The sequence below is a fragment of the Pseudophryne corroboree genome, chromosome 1 (genome assembly GCF_028390025.1).
Source record: "Pseudophryne corroboree isolate aPseCor3 chromosome 1, aPseCor3.hap2, whole genome shotgun sequence".
NCBI classification, from domain to species: Eukaryota; Metazoa; Chordata; class Amphibia; order Anura; family Myobatrachidae; genus Pseudophryne; species Pseudophryne corroboree.
Window position 1 is genome coordinate 844497943 of NC_086444.1, and position 19780 is coordinate 844517722.

The 19780-nt window shown below is 48.1% G+C and overlaps 1 protein-coding gene across 11 annotated transcripts in view; it reads right to left on the minus strand.

Moving 5' to 3' along the window:
• Positions 1–19780, minus strand: part of CENPC (centromere protein C) — a 755709-nt gene that overhangs the window by 204103 nt on the left and 531826 nt on the right. For 9 of the 11 annotated variants that reach the window (XM_063919916.1, XM_063919914.1, XM_063919915.1 and 6 more), the window contains one exon: positions 14687–14884. The exons of the other annotated variants lie outside the window; for them this stretch is intronic. In XM_063919916.1, the coding sequence (XP_063775986.1) occupies positions 14687–14884 (198 nt within the window). The remainder of the gene's footprint in view (positions 1–14686; positions 14885–19780) is intronic. 11 annotated transcript variants of the gene reach the window in all.

The window sequence follows — 19780 nt, forward strand, 5'->3', positions numbered from 1 at the left end:
TGAGCATCTCTTAAATTTCCGGGTACCAAGTCCTTCTTGGCCAATCCGGAGCCACGAGTATAGTCTTTACTCCTCTCCTTCTTATGATTCTCAGTACTTTTGGTATGAGAGGAAGAGGAGGGAACACATACACCGACTGGTACACCCACGGTGTTACCAGAGCGTCCACAGCTATTGCCTGAGGGTCCCTTGACCTGGCGCAATATCTGTCCAGTTTTTTGTTGAGGCGGGACGCCATCATGTCCACCTTTGGTTTTTCCCAACGGTTCACAATCATGTGGAAGACTTCTGGGTGAAGTCCCCACTCCCCCGGGTGAAGATCGTGTCTGCTGAGGAAGTCTGCTTCCCAGTTGTCCACTCCCGGAATGAACACTGCTGACAGTGCTATCACGTGATTTTCCGCCCAGCGAAGAATCCTTGCCACTTCCATCATTGCACTCCTGCTTCTTGTGCCGCCCTGTCTGTTTACGTGGGCGACTGCCGTGATGTTGTCCGACTGTATCAACACCGGCTGACCCTGAAGCAGAGGTCTTGCCTGACTTAGGGCATTGTAAATGGCCCTTAGTTCCAGGATATTTATGTGAAGTGACGTTTCCATGCTTGACCACAAGCCCTGGAAATTTCTTCCCTGTGTGACTGCTCCCCAGCCTCTCAGGCTGGCATCCGTGGTCACCAGGACCCAATCCTGAATGCCGAATCTGCGGCCCTCTAGGAGATGAGCACTCTGTAACCACCACAGGAGAGACACCCTTGTCCTTGGAGACAGGGTTATCCGCTGATGCATTTGAAGATGCGATCCGGACCATTTGTCCAGCAGATCCCACTGAAAAGTTCTTGCGTGGAATCTGCCGAATGGAATCACTTCGTAAGAAGCCACCATCTTTCCCAGGACCCTTGTGCATTGATGTACTGACACTTGGCCTGGTCTTAGGAGGTTCCTGACTAGGTCGGATAACTCCCTGGCTTTCTCTTCCGGGAGAAACACCTTTTTCTGTACTGTGTCCAGAATCATCCCTAGGAACAGCAGACGTGTCGTCGGAATCAGCTGCGATTTTGGAATATTTAGAATCCATCCGTGCTGTCGTAGTACTACTTGAGATAGTGCTACTCCGACCTCTAACTGTTCTCTGGACCTTGCCCTTATCAGGAGATCGTCCAAGTAAGGGATAATTAAGACGCCTTTTCTTCGAAGAAGAATCATCATTTCGGCCATTACCTTGGTAAAGACCCGGGGTGCCGTGGACAATCCAAACGGCAGCGTCTGAAACTGATAGTGACAGTTCTGTACCACAAACCTGAGGTACCCTTGGTGAGAAGGGCAAATTGGGACATGGAGGTAAGCATCCTTGATGTCCAGCGACACCATATAGTCCCCTTCTTCCAGGTTCGCTATCACTGCTCTGAGTGACTCCATCTTGAACTTGAACCTTTTTATGTAAGTGTTCAAGGATTTCAGATTTAAAATGGGTCTCACCGAGCCGTCCGGCTTCGGTACCACAAACAGCGTGGAATAATACCCCTTTCCCTGTTGTAGGAGGGGTACCGTGATTATCACCTGCTGGGAATACAGCTTGTGAATGGCTTCCAATACCGCCTCCCTGTCGGGGGGAGACGTTGGTAAAGCAGACTTCAGGAACCGGCGAGGGGGAGACGTCTCGAATTCCAATTTGTACCCCTGAGATACTACCTGCAGGATCCAGGGGTCCACTTGCGAGTGAGCCCACTGCGCGCTGAAATTCTTGAGACGGGCCCCCACCGTGCCTGAGTCCGCTTGTAAGGCCCCAGCGTCATGCTGAGGACTTGGCAGAAGCGGGGGAGGGCTTCTGCTCGTGGGAAGAGGCTGTCTGCTGCAGTCTTTTTCCCCTTCCTCTGCCCCGGGGCAGATATGAGTGGCCTTTTGCCCGCTTGCCCTTATGGGGACGAAAGGACTGAGCCTGAAAAGACGGTATCTTTTTCTGCTGCGAGGTGACTTGGGGTAAAAAGGCGGATTTCCCAGCCGTTGCCGTGGCCACCAGGTCCGATAGACCGACCCCAAATAACTCCTCCCCTTTATACGGCAATACTTCCATATGCCGTCTGGAATCCGCATCCCCTGACCACTGTCGCGTCCATAATCCTCTTCTGGCAGAAATGGACATCGCACTTACTCTTGATGCCAGAGTGCAAATATCCCTCTGTGCATCTCGCATATATAGAAATGCATCCTTTAAATGCTCTATAGTCAATCATATATTGTCCCTGTCCAGGGTATCAATATTTTCAGTCAGGGAATCCGACCAAGCCACCCCAGCACTGCACATCCAGGCTGAGGCGATTGCTGGTCGCAGTATAATACCAGTATGTGTGTATATACTTTTTAGGATATTTTCCAGCTTCCTATCAGCTGGTTCCTTGAGGGCGGCCGTATCAGGAGACGGTAACGCCACTTGTTTTGTTAAGCGTGTGAGCGCCTTATCTACCCTAGGGGGTGTTTCCCAACGTGCCCTAACCTCTGGCGGGAAAGGGTATAATGCCAATAACTTTTTAGAAATTAGCAGTTTTTTATCGGGGGTAACCCACGCTTCATCACACACCTCATTTAATTCATCTGATTCGGGAAAAACTACGGGTAGTTTTTTCACACCCCACATAATACCCTTTTTTTTGGTACTTGTAGTATCAGAAATGTTCAAAACCTCCTTCATTGCCGTGATCATGTAACGTGTGGCCCTACTGGAAAATACGTTTGTTTCCTCACCGTCGACACTGGAGTCAGTGTCCGTGTCTGTATCGACCTGAAGTAACGGGCGCTTTAGAGCCCCTGACGGTGTTTGAGACGCCTGTACAGGTATTAACTGATTTGCCGGCTGTCTCATGTCGTCAACAGTCTTTTGTAAAGTGCTGACACTATCACGTAATTCTTTCCATAAGACCATCCAGTCAGGTGTCGACTCCCTAGGGGGTGACATCACTAACACAGGCAATTGCTCCGCCTCCACACCATTTTCCTCCTCATACATGTCGACACAACGTACCGACACACAGCACACACACAGGGAATGCTCTGATAGAGGACAGGACCCCACTAGCCCTTTGGGGAGACAGAGGGAGAGTTTGCCAGCACACACCAGAGCGCTATATATATATATATATATATATATATATATATATAGGGATAACCTTATATAAGTGTTTTTCCCTAATATAGCTGCTGTATATATTTATATGCCAATTTAGTGCCCCCCCCTCTCTTGTTTTACCCTGTTTCTGTAGTGCAGGACTGCAGGGGAGAGTCAGGGAGCCTTCCTCCAACGGAGCTGTGAGGAAAAAATGGCGCCAGTGTGCTGAGGAGATTGGCTCCGCCCCCTTCTCGGCGGCCTTTCTCCCGCTTTTTTATGGAAAAATTGGCAGGGGTTAAATGCATCCATATAGCCCAGGAGCTATATGTGATGTATTTTTTGCCAAAAAAGGTGTTTTTATTGCGTCTCAGGGCGCCACACCGGGTAGTCCTAAAGCTTTTTACTTTTGTGCCCAGTCTCCTGCGGAGCCGCTATTCCCCATGGTCCTTTCGGAGTCCCCAGCATCCACTAGGACGTTAGAGAAATCTCTGAAGTTTCTTGTTGAGGCGAGACGCCATCATGTCTATTTGAGGAATTCCCCAAAGACTTGTCACTTCTGCAAAGACCTCTTAATGAAGACCACACTCTCCTGGATGGAGATCGTGTCTGCTGAGGAAGTCTGCTTCCCAGTTGTCCACTCCTGGAATGAAGATCGCTGATAGAGCGCTTGTATGCCTTTCCGCCCAACGGAGCACCTTTATGGCCTCTGCCATTGCCGCTCTGCTCTTTGTTCCGCCCTGGCGGTTTATGTACACTACTGCTGTTATTTTGTCCGACTGAATCACGACGGGCCGATTGCGAAGATGTTCCGCTTGCAGAAGGCCACTGTGAATGGCCCTTAACTCCAGAACGTTTATGTGTAGACACATTTCCTGGCTTGACCATTTTCCCTGGAAACTTTCCCCCTGCGTGACTGCTCCCCAGCCTCGGAGACTCACATCCGTGGTCACTACGATCCAGTCCTGGATCCCGAACCTGCGTCCCTCTAGGAGGTGAGAGCTTTGCAGCCACCACAGGAGTGAGATTCTGTTCTTGGAGGACAGGGTTATCCTTCGGTGCATGTGCAGATGGGACCCGGACCACATGTCCAATAGGTCCCACTGAAACACTCTGGCATGGAATCTGCCAAACTGAATGGCCTCGTAGGCCGCCACCATCTTCCCCAGCAACCGAGTGCATTGATGGATCGATACTCTTGCTGGTTTCAGAATTTGTTTGACCAGGTTCTGAATTTCCAGAGCCTTTTCCACTGGAAGAAAAACTCTCTCTAATTCTGTGTACAGAATCATTCCCAAAAACGACAGCCGTCTCGTTGGAACCAACTGTGATTTTGGCAAGTTTAGGAGCCAACCATGTTGCTGCAGAATTGTCAGGGAGAGCGTAATGCTCTGCAGTAATTGGTCCCTGGATCTCGCCTTTATCAGGAGATCGTCCAAGTATGGGATAATTGTGACTCCCTGTCTGCGCAGGAGAACCATCATTTCGGCCATTACTTTGGTGAAAACCCTTGGAACCGTGGACAGACCAAACGGCAACGTCTAAAATTGGTAATGACAATCCTGAACTGCAAACATCAGGTAAGCCTGATGTGGAGGATAAATGGGAACATGTAAGTAGGCATCCTTTATGTCTACCGACACCATAAAATCCCCCTCCTCCAGGAGATCACAGCCCGGAGAGATTCCATCTTGAATTTGAATTTTCTCAGGTAGAAATTGAGGGATTTGAGGTTCAGGATTGGTCTGACTGAGTCGTCTGGCTTCGGGACCACGAACAGGCTCGAATAAAAGCCTTCTCCCTGTTGCGACGGGGGAACCCGGACAATGACTAGATTGTGACACAATTTTTGTATTGCGGCGCATACCACTTCCCTGTCTGGAAAAGAAGCTGGTAAGGCTGATTTGAAAAATCGGTGAGGGGGGACGTCTTGAAACTCCAGTTTGTACCCTTGGGACACTATTCCTAAACCCATGGGTCCAGGGCCGAACGAGCCCAGAACTGACTGAAGAGCCGGAGACGTGCCCCCACCGGTGCGGACTCCCGCAGAGTAGCCCCAGCGTCATGCAGTGGACTTGGCAGAAGCCGGAGAGGACTTCTGCTCCTGGGAACCGGCCACGGGCGGTGATCGTTTACCTTTTCCATTTCCTCTAGTAGCAAGGAAAGAAGACCCTCGGCCCCTTCTGTATTTATTGGGAAGAAAGGACTGCATCTGATAGTGGTGTGCTTTCTTTTGTGGTGCAGGCACATAAGGTAAAAAATAAGATTTTAAACCTGCCGGTAAATCTTTTTCTACTAGTCCGTAGAGGATGCTGGGGACTCCTTAAGGACCATGGGGTATAGACGGGCTCCGCAGGAGACATGGGCACTATAAAGAACTTTAGATGGGTGTGCACTGGCTCCTCCCTCTACGCCCCTCCTCCAGACCCCAGTTAGAGAAACTGTGCCCAGAGGAGACGGACAGTACGAGGAAAGGATTTTTGTTAATCTAAGGGCAAGATTCATACCAGCCCACACCATCCACACCGTATAACCTGGAATATACGCAACCAGTTAACAGCATGAAGAAAACAGTATCAGTCAACGACTGATCTTAACTGTAACATAACCCTTATGTAAGCAACAACTATATACAAGTCATGCAGAAATATGTCCGCACTGGGACGGGCGCCCAGCATCCTCTACGGACGGAAAAAGATTTACCGGTAGGTTTAAAATCTTATTTTCTCTTACGTCCTAGAGGATGCTGGGGACTCCGTAAGGACCATGGGGATTATACCAAAGCTCCAAAACGGGCGGGAGAGTGCGGATGACTCTGCAGCACCAACTGAGCAAACATGAGGTCCTCATCAGCCAGGGTATCAAACTTGTAGAATTTTGCAAAAGTGTTTGAACCCGACCAAGTAGCCGCCCGGCAAAGCTGTAATGTCGAGACGCCTCGGGCAGCCGCCCAAGAAGAGCCCACCTTCCTAGTGGAATGGGCCTTTACCGAATTTGGTAACGGCAATCCAGCCATAGAATGAGCCTGCTGAATCGTGTTACAGATCCAGCGAGCAATAGTCTGCTTAGAAGCAGGAGCGCCAACTTTGTTAGCTGCATACAAGACAAACAGTGCCTCTGTTTTCCTAAGCCGTCCTGGCTACGTAAATTTAAGGCCCTGACTACATCAAGGGACTTGGAATCCTCCAAGTCTCCCGTAGCCACAGGCACCACAATAGGTTGGTTCATATGAAATGATGACACCACCTTAGGCAAAAATTGAGGAAGAGTCCTCAACTCAGCTCTATCCACATGGAAAATCAGATAGGGGCTCTTATGAGACAAGGCCGCCAATTCGGACACCCGCCTTGCAGATGCCAAGGCAAATAACATGACCACCTTCCAAGTGAGAAATTTTAATTCAACTGTTTTAAGAGGCTCAAACCAGTGAGATTTTAGGAACTGTAACACCACGTTAAGGTCCCATGGTGCCACTGGGGGCACAAAAGGAGGCTGGATGTGTAGCACTCCCTTTACAAAAGTCTGGACTTCTGGGACAGAAGCCAATTCCTTCTGGAAGAATATAGATAGGGCCGAAATCTGTACCTTAATGGAGCCTAACTTTAGGCCCAAATCCACTCCTGTCTGTAGAAAGTGGAGAAAACGGCCCAAGTGGAAATCTTCCGTAGGAGCATTCTTGGCTTCACACCAAGATACATATTTCCTCCAAATACGGTGATAATGTTTCGCCGTCACCTCCTTCCTAGCCTTTATCAGAGTAGGGATGACTTCTTCCGGAATACCCTTCCCAGCTAGGATTCGGTGTTCAACCGCCATGCCGTCAAACGTAACCGCGGTAAGTCTTGGAACACGCAGGGCCCCTGCTGCAATAGGTCCTCCCTGAGAGGAAGAGGCCATGGATCTTCTGTGAGCATCTCCTGAAGATCTGAATACGAGGCCCTTCGAGGCCAATCTGAAACAATGAGTATTGTCTGCACTCTTTTTCGTCTTATGATTCTCAATATTTTTGAGATGAGAGGAAGAGGAGGGAACACATAGACCGACTGAAACACCCATGGTGTCACCAGGGCGTCCACCGCTACTGCCTGTGGGTCCCTTGACCTGGCACAATACCTCCGAAGCTTCTTGTTGAGGCGTGACGCCATCATGTCTATTTGAGGAAGTCCCCAAAGACTTGTTATCTCTGCAAAAACTTCTTGATGAAGTCCCCACTCTCCTGGATGGAGATCGTGTCTGCTGAGGAATTCTGCTTCCCAGTTGTCCACTCCCGGAATGAATGCCGCTGACAGAGCGCTTACGTGATTTTCTGCCCAGTGCAGAATCCTGGTGGCTTCCGCCATTGCCACTCTGCTCCTTGTCCCGCCTTGGCGGTTTACATGAGCCACAGCTGTGACGTTGTCTGATTGAATCAGAACCGGTAGGTCGTGAAGAAGATTTTGCGCTTGTCGAAGGCCGTTGTATATGGCCCTTAATTCCAGTATGTTAATGTGTAGACAAGCCTCTTGGTTTGACCATAGTCCCTGAAAGTTCCTTCCCTGTGTGACTGCTCCCCATCCTCGGAGGCACGCGTCCGTGGTCACCAGAACCCAGTCTTGAATGCCGAACCTGCGACCCTCTAGAAGGCGAGCACTCTGCCGCCACCACAGGAGAGACACCCTAGCCCTGGGGGCCAGGGTTATTTTCTGATGTATTTGAAGATGGGACCCGGACCACTTGTCCAGAAGGTCCCACTGAAAAGTCCTCGCATGAAAACTGCCGAAGGGGATGGCCTCGTAAGTCGCCACCATTTTCCACAGTACTCGAGTGCATTGATGTACTGACACTCTCGTCGGTTCTATTAGGTCTCTGACCATGTTCTGGAGTTCCTGGGATTTTTCCATCGGGAGAAAAACCCTCTTTTGTTCTGAGTCCAGAATCATGCCTAAGAACGACAGCCGAGTCGTAGGAACCAACTGTGACTTTGGTAGATTTAGAATCCAACCATGTTGTTGCAGCACTCTCAGGGAGAACGACACGCTTTTCTGCAACTGTTCCTTTGATATCGCCTTTAATCAGGAGATCGTCCAAGTACGGGATAATTGTGACTCCTTGCCTGCGCAGGAGTACCATCATTTCCACCAATACCATGGTGAAAACCCTCGGGGCCGTGGAAAGCCCAAACGGCAACGTCTGAAACTGGTAATGACAGTCCTGTACAGCGAATCTCAGGTATGCCTGATGAGGAGGATATATGGGAACGTGAAGGTATGCAACCTTTATGTCTAGTGACACCATAAAATCCCCCCCCTTCCAGGCTTGAGATAACCGCCCTGAGCGATTCCATCTTGAACTTGAACCTTTTTAAGTAAAGGCTTAGGGATTTTAAGTTTAGAATGGGTCTGACCGAGCCATCCGGTTTCGGGACCACAAACAGGGTTGAATAGTACCCCTTTCCCTGTTGAATTAGGAGTACCTCGATAATCACTTGCTGTTGACACAGCTTTTGAACTGCAGCTAAAACTATATCCCTCTCTGGGGGGAGAAGCTGGTAAAGCCGATTTGAAGAGTCGGCGAGGAGGCACGTCTTCGAATTCCAGCTTGTAGCCTTGGGATACAATTTCCATCACCCAAGGATCCACGTCCGACTGAACACAGACGTGGCTGAAAAGTCAAAGACGTGCCCCCACCCGCGCGGACTCCCTCAGTGGAGCCCCAGCGTCATGTGGTGGATTTAGTAGAAACCAGGGGAGACTTCTGCTCCTGGGAACTAGCCGTAGCAGGCATTCTTTTCCCTCTACCCGACCTCTTCTGGACTTCTGCGACCGAAAGGACTGCATTTGATACTGTGGTGTTTTCTTTTGCTGTGGGGGAACATAAGGCAAAAAGGTAGATTTACCCACGGTAGCTGTGGAAACCAGGTCCGTGAGACCTTCCCCAAATAAAACTTCACCCTTGTAAGGCAAAACTGCCATATGCCTTTTTGAGTCGGCATCACCCGTCCATTGGCGGGTCCACAGTGCTCGCCTAGTAGAAATGGCCATGGCGTAGGACAGGGATGGGGAACCTTCGGCCCTCCAGCTGTTGATGAACTACACATCCCATAATGCCCTGCAACAGTTTTAGCAAGGCCAAATAGCAAATCTGTAGCAAGGCATGCTGGTATGTGTAGTTCAACAGCAGCTGGAGGGCCAACGGTTCCCCACTCCTAGCGTAAGCTCTCGAACTTAGTAGCCCAACGTCTCTCTGAGCGTCTCTCATATATAAGACTGCGTCTTTAATGTGACCTAAGGTCAATAAAATGGTATCCCTATCTAGATATCAATATCAGCTGACAAGGTATCTGTACAAGCTGCTACAGCGCTACAAACCCAAGCCGATGCTATCGCCGGTCTGAGTAAAGCACCCGTATGTGTATATATTGATTTTAAAGTCGTTTCCTGTCTGCAATCAGCTGGATCCTTGATGGCTGTCGTGTCTGGAGACGGTAGCGCCACCTTCTTGGATAAGCGCTTTAAAGCCTTGTCCACCCTGGGCGAGGACTCCCACCAAACCCTGTCCTGCCCAGGGAAACGATACACCATAAGAATTCTTTTGGGAATCTACAGTTTCTTGTCTGGAGATTCCCAAGCCTTTTCAAATAACGCATTCAGCTCATGAGATGGGGGAAAGTTTACCTTAGGTTTCTTTTCCTTAAACTTGTGTACCCACGTGTCAAGGACAGAGGGGTCATCTGTGATATGCAAAACATATTTTATTGCAATAATCATATAATGAATGCTTTTGGCCACCCTTGGGTGTAACCTCGTATCATCGTAGTCGATACTGGAGTCAGAATCCGTGTCGGTATCAGTGTCTGCTATTTGGGATAGGGGACGTTTTTGAGACCCTGAAGGGCCCTGTGACACCATCAAAGCCATTGATTGACTCCCTGTATTATCCCTGGACTCTGCTTTGTCTAATCTCTTATGTAAAAAAGTCACATTTGCGTTTAAAACATTCCACATGTCCAACCAATCAGGTGTCGGCGTTGCCAACGGAGACACCACAATCATCTGCTCCACCTCCTCCTTAGATGAGCCTTCCGTTTCAGACATGCCGACACACGCGTACCGACACCCCCACACACACAGGGATATATTTATATGGAGACAGTTCCCCAATAAGGCCCTATGGAGAGACAGAAGATCTGAAGTCTTCTGCCGCCTTTGAAGTCTTCTTTCTTCTTATACTCACCCGGCTTCTATCTTCCGGCTCTGCGAGGAGGACGGCGGCGCGGCTCCGGGACGAACGGCGAGGGTGAGACCTGCGTTCCGACCCTCTGGAGCTAATGGTGTCCAGTAGCCTAAGAAGCAGAGCCTATCATTTAAGTAGGTCTGCTTCTCTCTCATCAGTCCCACGATGCAGGGAGCCTGTTGCCAGCAGTGCTCCCTGAAAATAAAATACCTAACAAAATTCTTTTTCAGAGAAACTCAGGAGAGCTCCCCTGTAATGCACCCAGTCTCCTCTGGGCACAGGATCTAACTGGGGTCTGGAGGAGGGGCATAGAGGGAGGAACCAGTGCACACCCATCTAAAGTTCTTTATAGTGCCCATGTCTCCTGCGGAGCCCATCTATACCCCATGGTCCTTACGGAGTCCCCAGCATCCTCTAGGACGCAAGAGAAATTATGACTTTTCCGCGGTAGCCGTAGATACCACGTCAGCGAGGCCGTCACCAAACAACAAACCACCTTTATACGGTAGAGACTCCATAGCTTTCTTAGAGTCAGCATCAGCATTCCATTGATGAATCCACAATGATCCCAAGAGGCCAATATCTCTCGCAGCTTCCTTTAGGTAGACTGCAGCATCCCTGATATGACCTAGTGTCAACAGAATGCTATCCCTATCCAGTGTATCCATTTCAGATGACAAGTTATCTGCCCCTTTTTTCGATAGCACTACTCACCCACGCAGCAATGGCTGGTCTGAGTAGCGTACCCGTGGTGACATAAATGGATTTCAACGTATTTTCCTGTCTACGATCCGCAGGATCCTTTAGGGCTGCCGTGTCAGGGGACGGGAGAGCCACCTTTTTGGACAGCAGTGACAAAGCTTTGTCCACAATGGGTGGTGACTCCCATTTTTTCCTATCCCCAGAGGGAAACGGATACGCCACTGCAATCCTTTTGGGAATCTGAAACCTTTTGTCAGGACTTTCCAAAAACTTTTCACAAAGCGCGTTCAGTTCATGAGGGGGAGGAAAAGTTACCTCAGGTTTCTTCCCTTTATACATACAGACCCTAGTATCAGGAACAGTAGGGTCCTCAGTGATATGTAATACATCTTTTATAGCCACAATCATGTACTGAATGCTCTTTGCCAGTTTTGGATCTAATCTGGCATCACTATAGTCGACACTTGTGTCAGTGTCCGTGTCGGTATCCATGTCTGCCAGCTGGGCAAATTAAAGTTTTTGTTACCCCGAGGGGGTCTGGACTTGATCCAACACATCCTCTACGGATTTCTTCCAAGCCTGGTTCTGAGACTCAGATTTATCCAATCTTTTATTTATCAGAGCCACATTTGCATTCAAAGCACTCAAAACATTCACCCAATTAGGTGTCGGCAGTGCCGACAGGGTCACTCCCACAGCCATTTGTGTCCCTAACAGTCTCCTCATGGGAAGAGCACTCCGCCTCAGACATGCCGACACACGTGCACCCACCACACGCAGATACACTGGGCCTATAGAGGACAGACCCACAGTAAAGCCTGTCAGAGAGACACAGAGGGAGATATTGCCAGCTCACACCCCAGCGCCTAATCCCGGTCTGAAAACACTACAAACAATGTCCCAGACCTGCAGCGCTTTTATAAGTTAATATAATGCACCAAAATCACTGTGCCCCCCCCCCGCTTAGCACCCTGTTACTTGTACAGCAGTGTGAGGAAGGACCAGCGTCTCTGCAGCCTTGTGTAGAGAAAATGGCGCCGGGCTGTGTGCTGTGAGGGCTAAGTCACGCCCCCGTAATGGCGCTTCACACCCGCTCTTTTTTTAAAACTTTTTTATACTGGCAGGGGTCCTGACAGTGCCCTGGCACTTAGTCCGCTCTTGCCAGTTAGTTACTCCCCCCCCCCCTCCCTGCACCTTGTAGTGCCACTGAGTGCGGGACCATGGCGCGCAGCGCGGCCGCTGTGCGGTACCTCAAAGCAGTCACTGAAGTCTTCTGATCTTCTTCTACTCACCTGTCTTCTGACTTCTGGCTCTGCAAGGGGGGTGACGGCGGGCTCTGGGAACGAGCATCTAGGCGTACCTAGCGATCAGACCCTCAGGAGCTAATGGTGTCCTGTAGCTAAAGAAGCAGAGCCTTTAAACTCACAGAAGTAGGTCTGACGTCTCTCCTTTAAGTCCCACGAAGCAGGGAGACTGTTGCCAGCAGTTCTCCCTGAACATAAAAAACCTAACAAAGTATTTTCAGAGAAACTCAGTAGAGCTCCTCAGAGTGCATCCAGTCTGCCTAGGCACATATTCTAAACTGGAGTCTAGAGGAGGGGCATAGAAGGAGGAGTCAGTTTACACCCATTTGAAAGTCTTAAAGTGCCCATGTCTCCTGTGGATCCAGTCTATACCCCATGGTTCTTGAAGTGACCCCAGCATCCTCTAGGACGTATGAGAAATTAAATGAAGCTTAAAGCATTTTAAAGATATTGCGTGCAGTATGGACAGTCTCTGATTTGGCAGTTCTGTTGTGTGCACCTACTGTATAGAGTGTAAAGTGACTACTTTGCCCAGTACTTAAATGTTTTAACATCTGACATCGCCAGCGAAGATCTGATTTCCAAGGCTTGGCCTCATCCTCGGCACGGCTCTGACTTATTGGCAAGAAGGTGTATACTTGAGGTGGGGGATGCCTGCCTCGGTGTACACCCAGACCCTCATTCCATTCTGCACCTTAAGGCTGTTGAACATCTAAGTACTGGGCACAGAACTCACTTTACACCCTTTATAGGTGAACACAATCAACTGTGCTGCCAAATCAGAGACTGCTCAAACTGTACAAGAGCCCTTTTATATATACATTGAGCACTTAGATACAGATGTGTCCTCTGACAGCCTTACATGCTGTGGCGGGACTCTGTAGCGTTGGGTCTTTTTTTTTTTTTTTTAAACTTTTTTACAGCAAAAATGTAATGTAATAGGACACACAAGCAGCTTCTGTTGACTAAAATGATATGCAGCATACCTATATTCTGTGTGTAATTGCGGGTATATGCATCCAAAATGCTACGTTAAGAGTGTTTTCCATGAAAACACTATAGCATAGCATTTAGTATGCAAATACAGTCGCAGTCACACACAGAATACTATACGCATGCTGAATATAATTGTAATCAGTAGAAGCTGCTCATGTGTCCTATTACATTACTTTGTGTCTAAGACGCATTTTTGTAGAAAAATTTGAAAAAAGCTCAGCACTAGAGTCAAACGGCACTCACGCGTTGTATGTAACTCGACTTCTAGCGCATGGAGCAGATATAAGAGGACACACCTGTATTATGGCAAACACATACTTGCATAACATTTAAAACTGTACAGAATATGACCACAATCTGCTCCATCTCCATTACGGATGATTGAGGGTACATTCTAGTGGCTTTAGCATTGGTTTCTACTGAGGTTGGGCAACATTTAGACTTGCAGCTTACCTATCAACTTTAGACTCAGACTATCCGGACCTGATTCCGATTTGGAAGCAAAAAAATAAATAAAATAAAATAAAAAGCAAGTAACTGCACCTGTGCAAAACCATGTTACAACTTGGTCAAAACAAGATTCTGATTTGGAAGCAAAAAAAAAAAACCCCAAAACATGGTGAGGAAGATGTAGCATGTGCAGGGAGATTTAGATACTGGTGGGGTGTGTCCAAACTGAACTGTCAATTGCACTGTAAAGATAAAGCTGTTTAACATTTGCTTACATGCAAAAGCATCTAGTATTTACCCTGCATAGACAAAATACAGGTTGATTATCCATTATTCAAAATCCCACATTTGTGGGTCCCCTACTAAGATAATGACATATATATATTATGTGTATATATAGATATATTATATAGATATATAATATAATATACATATATATCTGTCATTATCTCTGTAGGGAAACCAAAAATGTGTGATTTTGAATTTTGGCTAAGGGATCCTCAACCTATAAAATGTATTTGTTCCCCTTGCATGGCAACATGGTTTGTTCCAGATACAAAAGGAATAGTAATTGGGTTTTGTTTTTGTTTTTTTGTGGGGAGGTGTTTGGCTTTACTTTCAAATTAGAATCAGGCCCTCAGTGTGGAGTGATTCACCCCCCAACCCCCACCCTTTCTTTCTTTCTTGTAAAGACCACAACTAATGCACAAAATAAGTTTAACTTAATAAGAGATGGAATACCATTTTCTTCATGAGGATTGCTTAATATCAGCACCACCCTTTATCTCCTCCATTGGAGCAACATAGAAGGGTATACAGTTGACAGACCTGAAGCACCTGTATGCTTTGCTCCATTTTGAAAAATGTAGTTCCAAAAGGATAAAAAAACAGGACTTTCTGTACAAATGTATTGCAAAAGCAACATACTTTTCTTGTTGTTGAGTGGACCTTGTACTGGCTCTCCAGAAATACTCCACCATATTCCTGGTGGCAAAGATACTCTATCGCTTCTTCTAAGAATGTTTTTATTTTGATTGACCACATTACGACTGTTGTCATCAGAGAGGTTTGTCTCAAGAACTGGCATTTTCACTTCATCGGATAGAATGCTTTTCGAACCCCTACCTGCAAAAGATAACATTTTCAGAAAAACAGGAAAAAATTCTCTCTCTGATTTCATGAGCACACTGGAACATTGGGGTATTGGGGGTGGTGGAAGAGGCTGGCACTTTATTTAAGTTTGAACTGGCTACGTACCACAGTAGCCTAGAGAGCTCAGTTAGTTTCAGTAAAGGGGGCCAATTAAGAGGTGGACGCTAATGGCATCACCGGTGGATATTTGTATGCAGCTGCTTTGAAAAAAATATGAAAGAGATAGGCCTTCTAAAAAGAAGCTCACCTGTGGCGTCTCTGCGTCCAAAGACGCAGCAATTAATCAACATCATATCCACTGGTCTCAGCAACGGACATCTGAGCAACCCTCATGTTACTCAGTATGTCAGTCTGTCGGAGTCAGTGGAAGTGCATTCGGGGACAAAGTAGCTGGACTCGGCATGCCCAGAAAGATAGGATTTTAATTACCTACCGGTAAATCCTTTTCAGGTCGTCCAGTGATCGCACTGAGCCCAAAAAAAAGTGGGTCCCAGGGACCCTTTACTTTTAAAAATTGGGGTCCTACCGGTCTTTTTCTGGGTCCCATCGGAATGAAGGTTCTTATTAATTTTAATCTTGTTTGGACACTACAAAAGTGTTGCAAGATGGGGGGGATGGGGTTACAGTGCTGCTGGGCTGTGTAGCATGCAGGACACCCTGCACCAGAGCTGTAACTAGACATTTTGGTGCCCTTAGGTAGAAAGTGAATTGGTGTTAGACCACTCAGACCATAAAGAATAAGTAGTGCGCGCCGTAGGCGCGTTGCAAAATGTTAGGGGCGTGGCTTCATAGGGAAGGGGCGTGGCCACATAATAGTGTCAATTCACATAACACCACACAGTAGTGGCGCTTATACACATTGCACCAGGTAGAACCTCCTATGCACACTGCTCCAGGTAGATCACGTCATACACTTTGCTCCAGGTACAGCACGTCATACACTTTGCACCAGGTACAGCACGTCATACACTTTGCACCAGGTAGAGGACTTATACAAATTGCACCAGGTAGAGCACGTTATACACATTATGCCAGGTAGAGCACGTTATCATACACATTGCGCCTGGTAGAGCATATTATACACATTGCGCCAGGTAGAACACGTTATTATACACATTGCGCCAGGTAGAGCACGTTATCATACACATTACGCCAGATAGAGCACGTTATCATACACACTGCGCCAGATAGAGCACGTTATCATACACACTGCACCAGGTAGAGCACGTTATCATACACATTGCCGCTAGGTAGAGCACGTTATCATACACAGTGCGCCAGGTAGAACACGTTATACACACTGCGCCAGGTAGAGCCCGTTATCATACACATTGCGCCAGGTAGAGCATGTTATCATACACATTGCCGCTAGGTAGAGCAAGTTATCATACACATTGCGCCAGGTAGAACACGTTATTATACACAATGCGCCTGGTAGAGCACGTTATTATACACAATGCGCCTGGTAGAGCACTGAGGCACATTGCAGTAACCACTTATGACCTCCAGTTGCAGGAAGGGGCCGTCTGACACAAGTGGCTCCGCCCCCAGCAGCAACTCACTGACACTCACCATTTTTTCTGACAGCACAGTGCAGTGAGTGCACTGGCATCAGTAGCCAGCCTGCGCCTGTAGTAGCCGCAGCCTGGAGGAGCTCTATGTGAAATCGCAAGCAGAGGCTGTTCTCTGGCAAGAAGGAGCTCCTCCAATCGCTTCCCCTGACGGGCTGGCCACTGCTAAATATACCGATAATCAGTTACAACTGTGTCAAAGTAGTGGAGCCCCAGGTGCAATGGGAAAGTCAGTGTCACTGCACAGTTGTACTGATTACTGGTATATTTAGCAGTGGCCAGCCCGTCAAGGGAAGTGATTGGAGGAGCTCCTTCTTGCCAGCCTCTGCTTGCGATTTCACAGATAGCTCCTTCAGGCTGCGGCGACTACAGGCGCCGGCTGGCTACTTGTGCCAGTGCACTCACTGCACTGTGCTGTCAGAAAAATGGTGTCAGTAAGTCGCTGCCGGGGGCGGAGCCACAAGTGTCAAACAGCCCCTTCGTGCAGTCTGCCTCCTGGCCCTGCATACCGGTCATTTACATCTGCCGCCCGAGGTCAGGCCCCCGAACCTTACATTCTATCTCCCTGCGTTCCCGGCTCCCGCCGCCCGAGGTCAGACCCTGACACTCTGAGCGGCCTCACATTGCACACACGGAGCTTGCAGCCCCCGGACATCCCGCATCTGCACCAGCTACTCCAGGTGAAGCTGTACTCCCAGTCGCAGAGGAGGGTGCTGGCGGCAGAGCGGAGGTGGAGCCGGATGAGCGGGGCCAGTCTGTCAGCCCTGCAGCACAGATTCATGTGCTGGCGGGGAGCAGGATTCAAAGCGGGAGATGCTGCAGGCTGTGATTGGATGGAGACTACAGGAGGTGATTGGCTGAGGAAACAGCCAGTCACCTCCTGCATTCCGCTGACAGGCTTAAGACATGCAAACACATATTCAGATGAGCGCGTCCTGTGGGACCCGCTCATCTTCTAAATGTGAGTCCCGGGCGGCTGTTTCTGGGTAAAATACGCGCCATAGCGCGTTTTTGCGATCACTGTAGTCCATAAGGGATATTGAGGAGACTTAGCACGTGAACTTTAAATTTCTTTACTGGGTGTGCTGGCTCCTCCCCTCTATGCCCCCTCCCAAAGGCAGTTATAGGTAAAACAGTGCTCAAAGGAAAAAGGACATATATGAGAGAAGGAACATGAGAACAAAGGGTGGTGAGATTTAATACCAGCACACCACGCACATATAACAACCAGCAACGGCTGGTAACGTAGCAACATAGTAATTGAAGTTGAACAGAGGCAAAATACCCATCGTGTTAAACCTGTTTTCTGTATTAGGTTGAGTTGATTAATAATGTACCTGCTGAAGAATGTTTTATGACTAGTTAACAACTATAAATCTTGTTACACCAGGATTATCAACGTCAATATTTTAAATGTTATAACCTTAGCTATCCTTTTCAATCAGAAATTAATCTAATACTATTTTAAATGCATTTACAGAGTTCACCATTACCACCTTCCCTGGCAAGGTATTCCAAATCCTTATTGCCCTATTACCATTAAAAAACGAGTTTTATGGTAAGAACTTACTTTTGTTAAAACTCTTTCTGCGAGGTACACTGGGCTCCACAAGGATTGGACAATGGGGTGAAGAATAGGATCTTGATCCGAGGCACCAATAGGCTCAAAGCTTTGACTGTTCCCAGAATGCACAGCGCCGCCTCCTATATCACCCCATTAAAAATACAAAGCACCAGGTGCGCTGTCACTGCTGCCAGTAAGGGAGTGTCAGTCCCAAAAACAGTAAAAGATAAAAGAATTGTACTGGCGCTGATTGGTGTTTCTCCAATGATAATAAACAAACGTGGATTGATAAAAATAAATGAACAATTTATTTACTAAACAATAAATAGAGAGATACTCCCACTATAAAACATAAAATTTGGGCATAATGGACTGAGAAAGAAATTAAAAGCAGCTGCTGGTGTGTATCCAAATGGGATCCCGGACTCAGAGTATAAAGTTCCCTGGGGAATAATGTTGTTAAATACAGCTGGTGTTACCCATGGCGATGGAGGCTTCCAGGTACTTGAAAATTAACAGCAGGCAAGCTGTGATGATTGTGCAGAAGCTGGGTCTCTCCAATCGAAGCTGTAGTAATGCAGTCCCACAGAAAAAGTTCCAAAGGCAAGGATTTTATCTTATAAGTACATATCCGGATCCTCATATATGGAGCACGTTTGGTGGTGGCAGCTTAACCCTTAACGCGTTTCCCTAGGCACGGTCACCTAGCTTCACCCTAGTTGGATATCCAGAAGGGACGACCCCTGCACACTTGTTGGTCCCGGAGCCACCAAAGCAGCGACAGGCGGACCTCCGGAGTCAATAAGATTATTTGAGATCTGATACGGTGAGGCAGGCCGTTCCACTTGGTTAGAATCAGCCTCTGGAGGGGGCGAGAGTGGAATGGAGCATAATCCGCCATGTCGAATGCTGATACCATGAGGCCCAGCACCTGCATTGCCGAATGTATCGACACTTGCGGACGAGAAAGGAAGCAACGAATCCTGTCCTGAAGCTTCAGGACTTTCTCCTGAGACAAGAACAATCTCTGGTTGTGAGTGTCCAACAGGGCTCCCAGGTGCACCATGCTCTGAGCAGGGAATAGGGAGGATTTCTTCCAGTTGATGAGCTACCCGTGGGCTTGTAGAAACCGGACCGTCATATCCAGATGACGCAGGAGAAGATCTGGGGAATTTGCCAGGATTAACAAGTCGTCCAGATACGGCAGTATCCTGACCCCTTGACGGCGGAGTACCACCGTCATCACCGCCATAACTTTGGTGAAGACTCGCGGAGCCATTGTTAAACCAAAAGGTAATACCCGAAACTGGTAATGGATGTTGCCAATAGCAAACCTCAGGTATTGTTGATGTGACACTGCTATAGTAATATGCAGGTAAGCATCCTGTATATCCAGGGAGACCATGTAGTCCCCAGGATCCAAGGCCAGAACTATAGAGCGAAGAGTTTCCATACGGAACTTGGAAATCTTCACAAACCTGTTCAATGCCTTGAGGTTGAGAATGGGCCGGGAGGACCCATTCGGTTTCGGGACTAGAAACAGCGGAGAATAGTACCCCTGGCCCCTCTGGTTGTACTACGACTCCTGTATCCAGGAGGGTCTGTTCCACCGAGTGTAGAGTTTTTGCCTTTGTCTGGTCCAAAGGGACGTTTGTCTGGCAAAATTGATGAGGGGGTCGGTTTTTGAATGCTATGTCGTAACCTCGAGTGGCGACTTCCCGTACCCAGGCATCT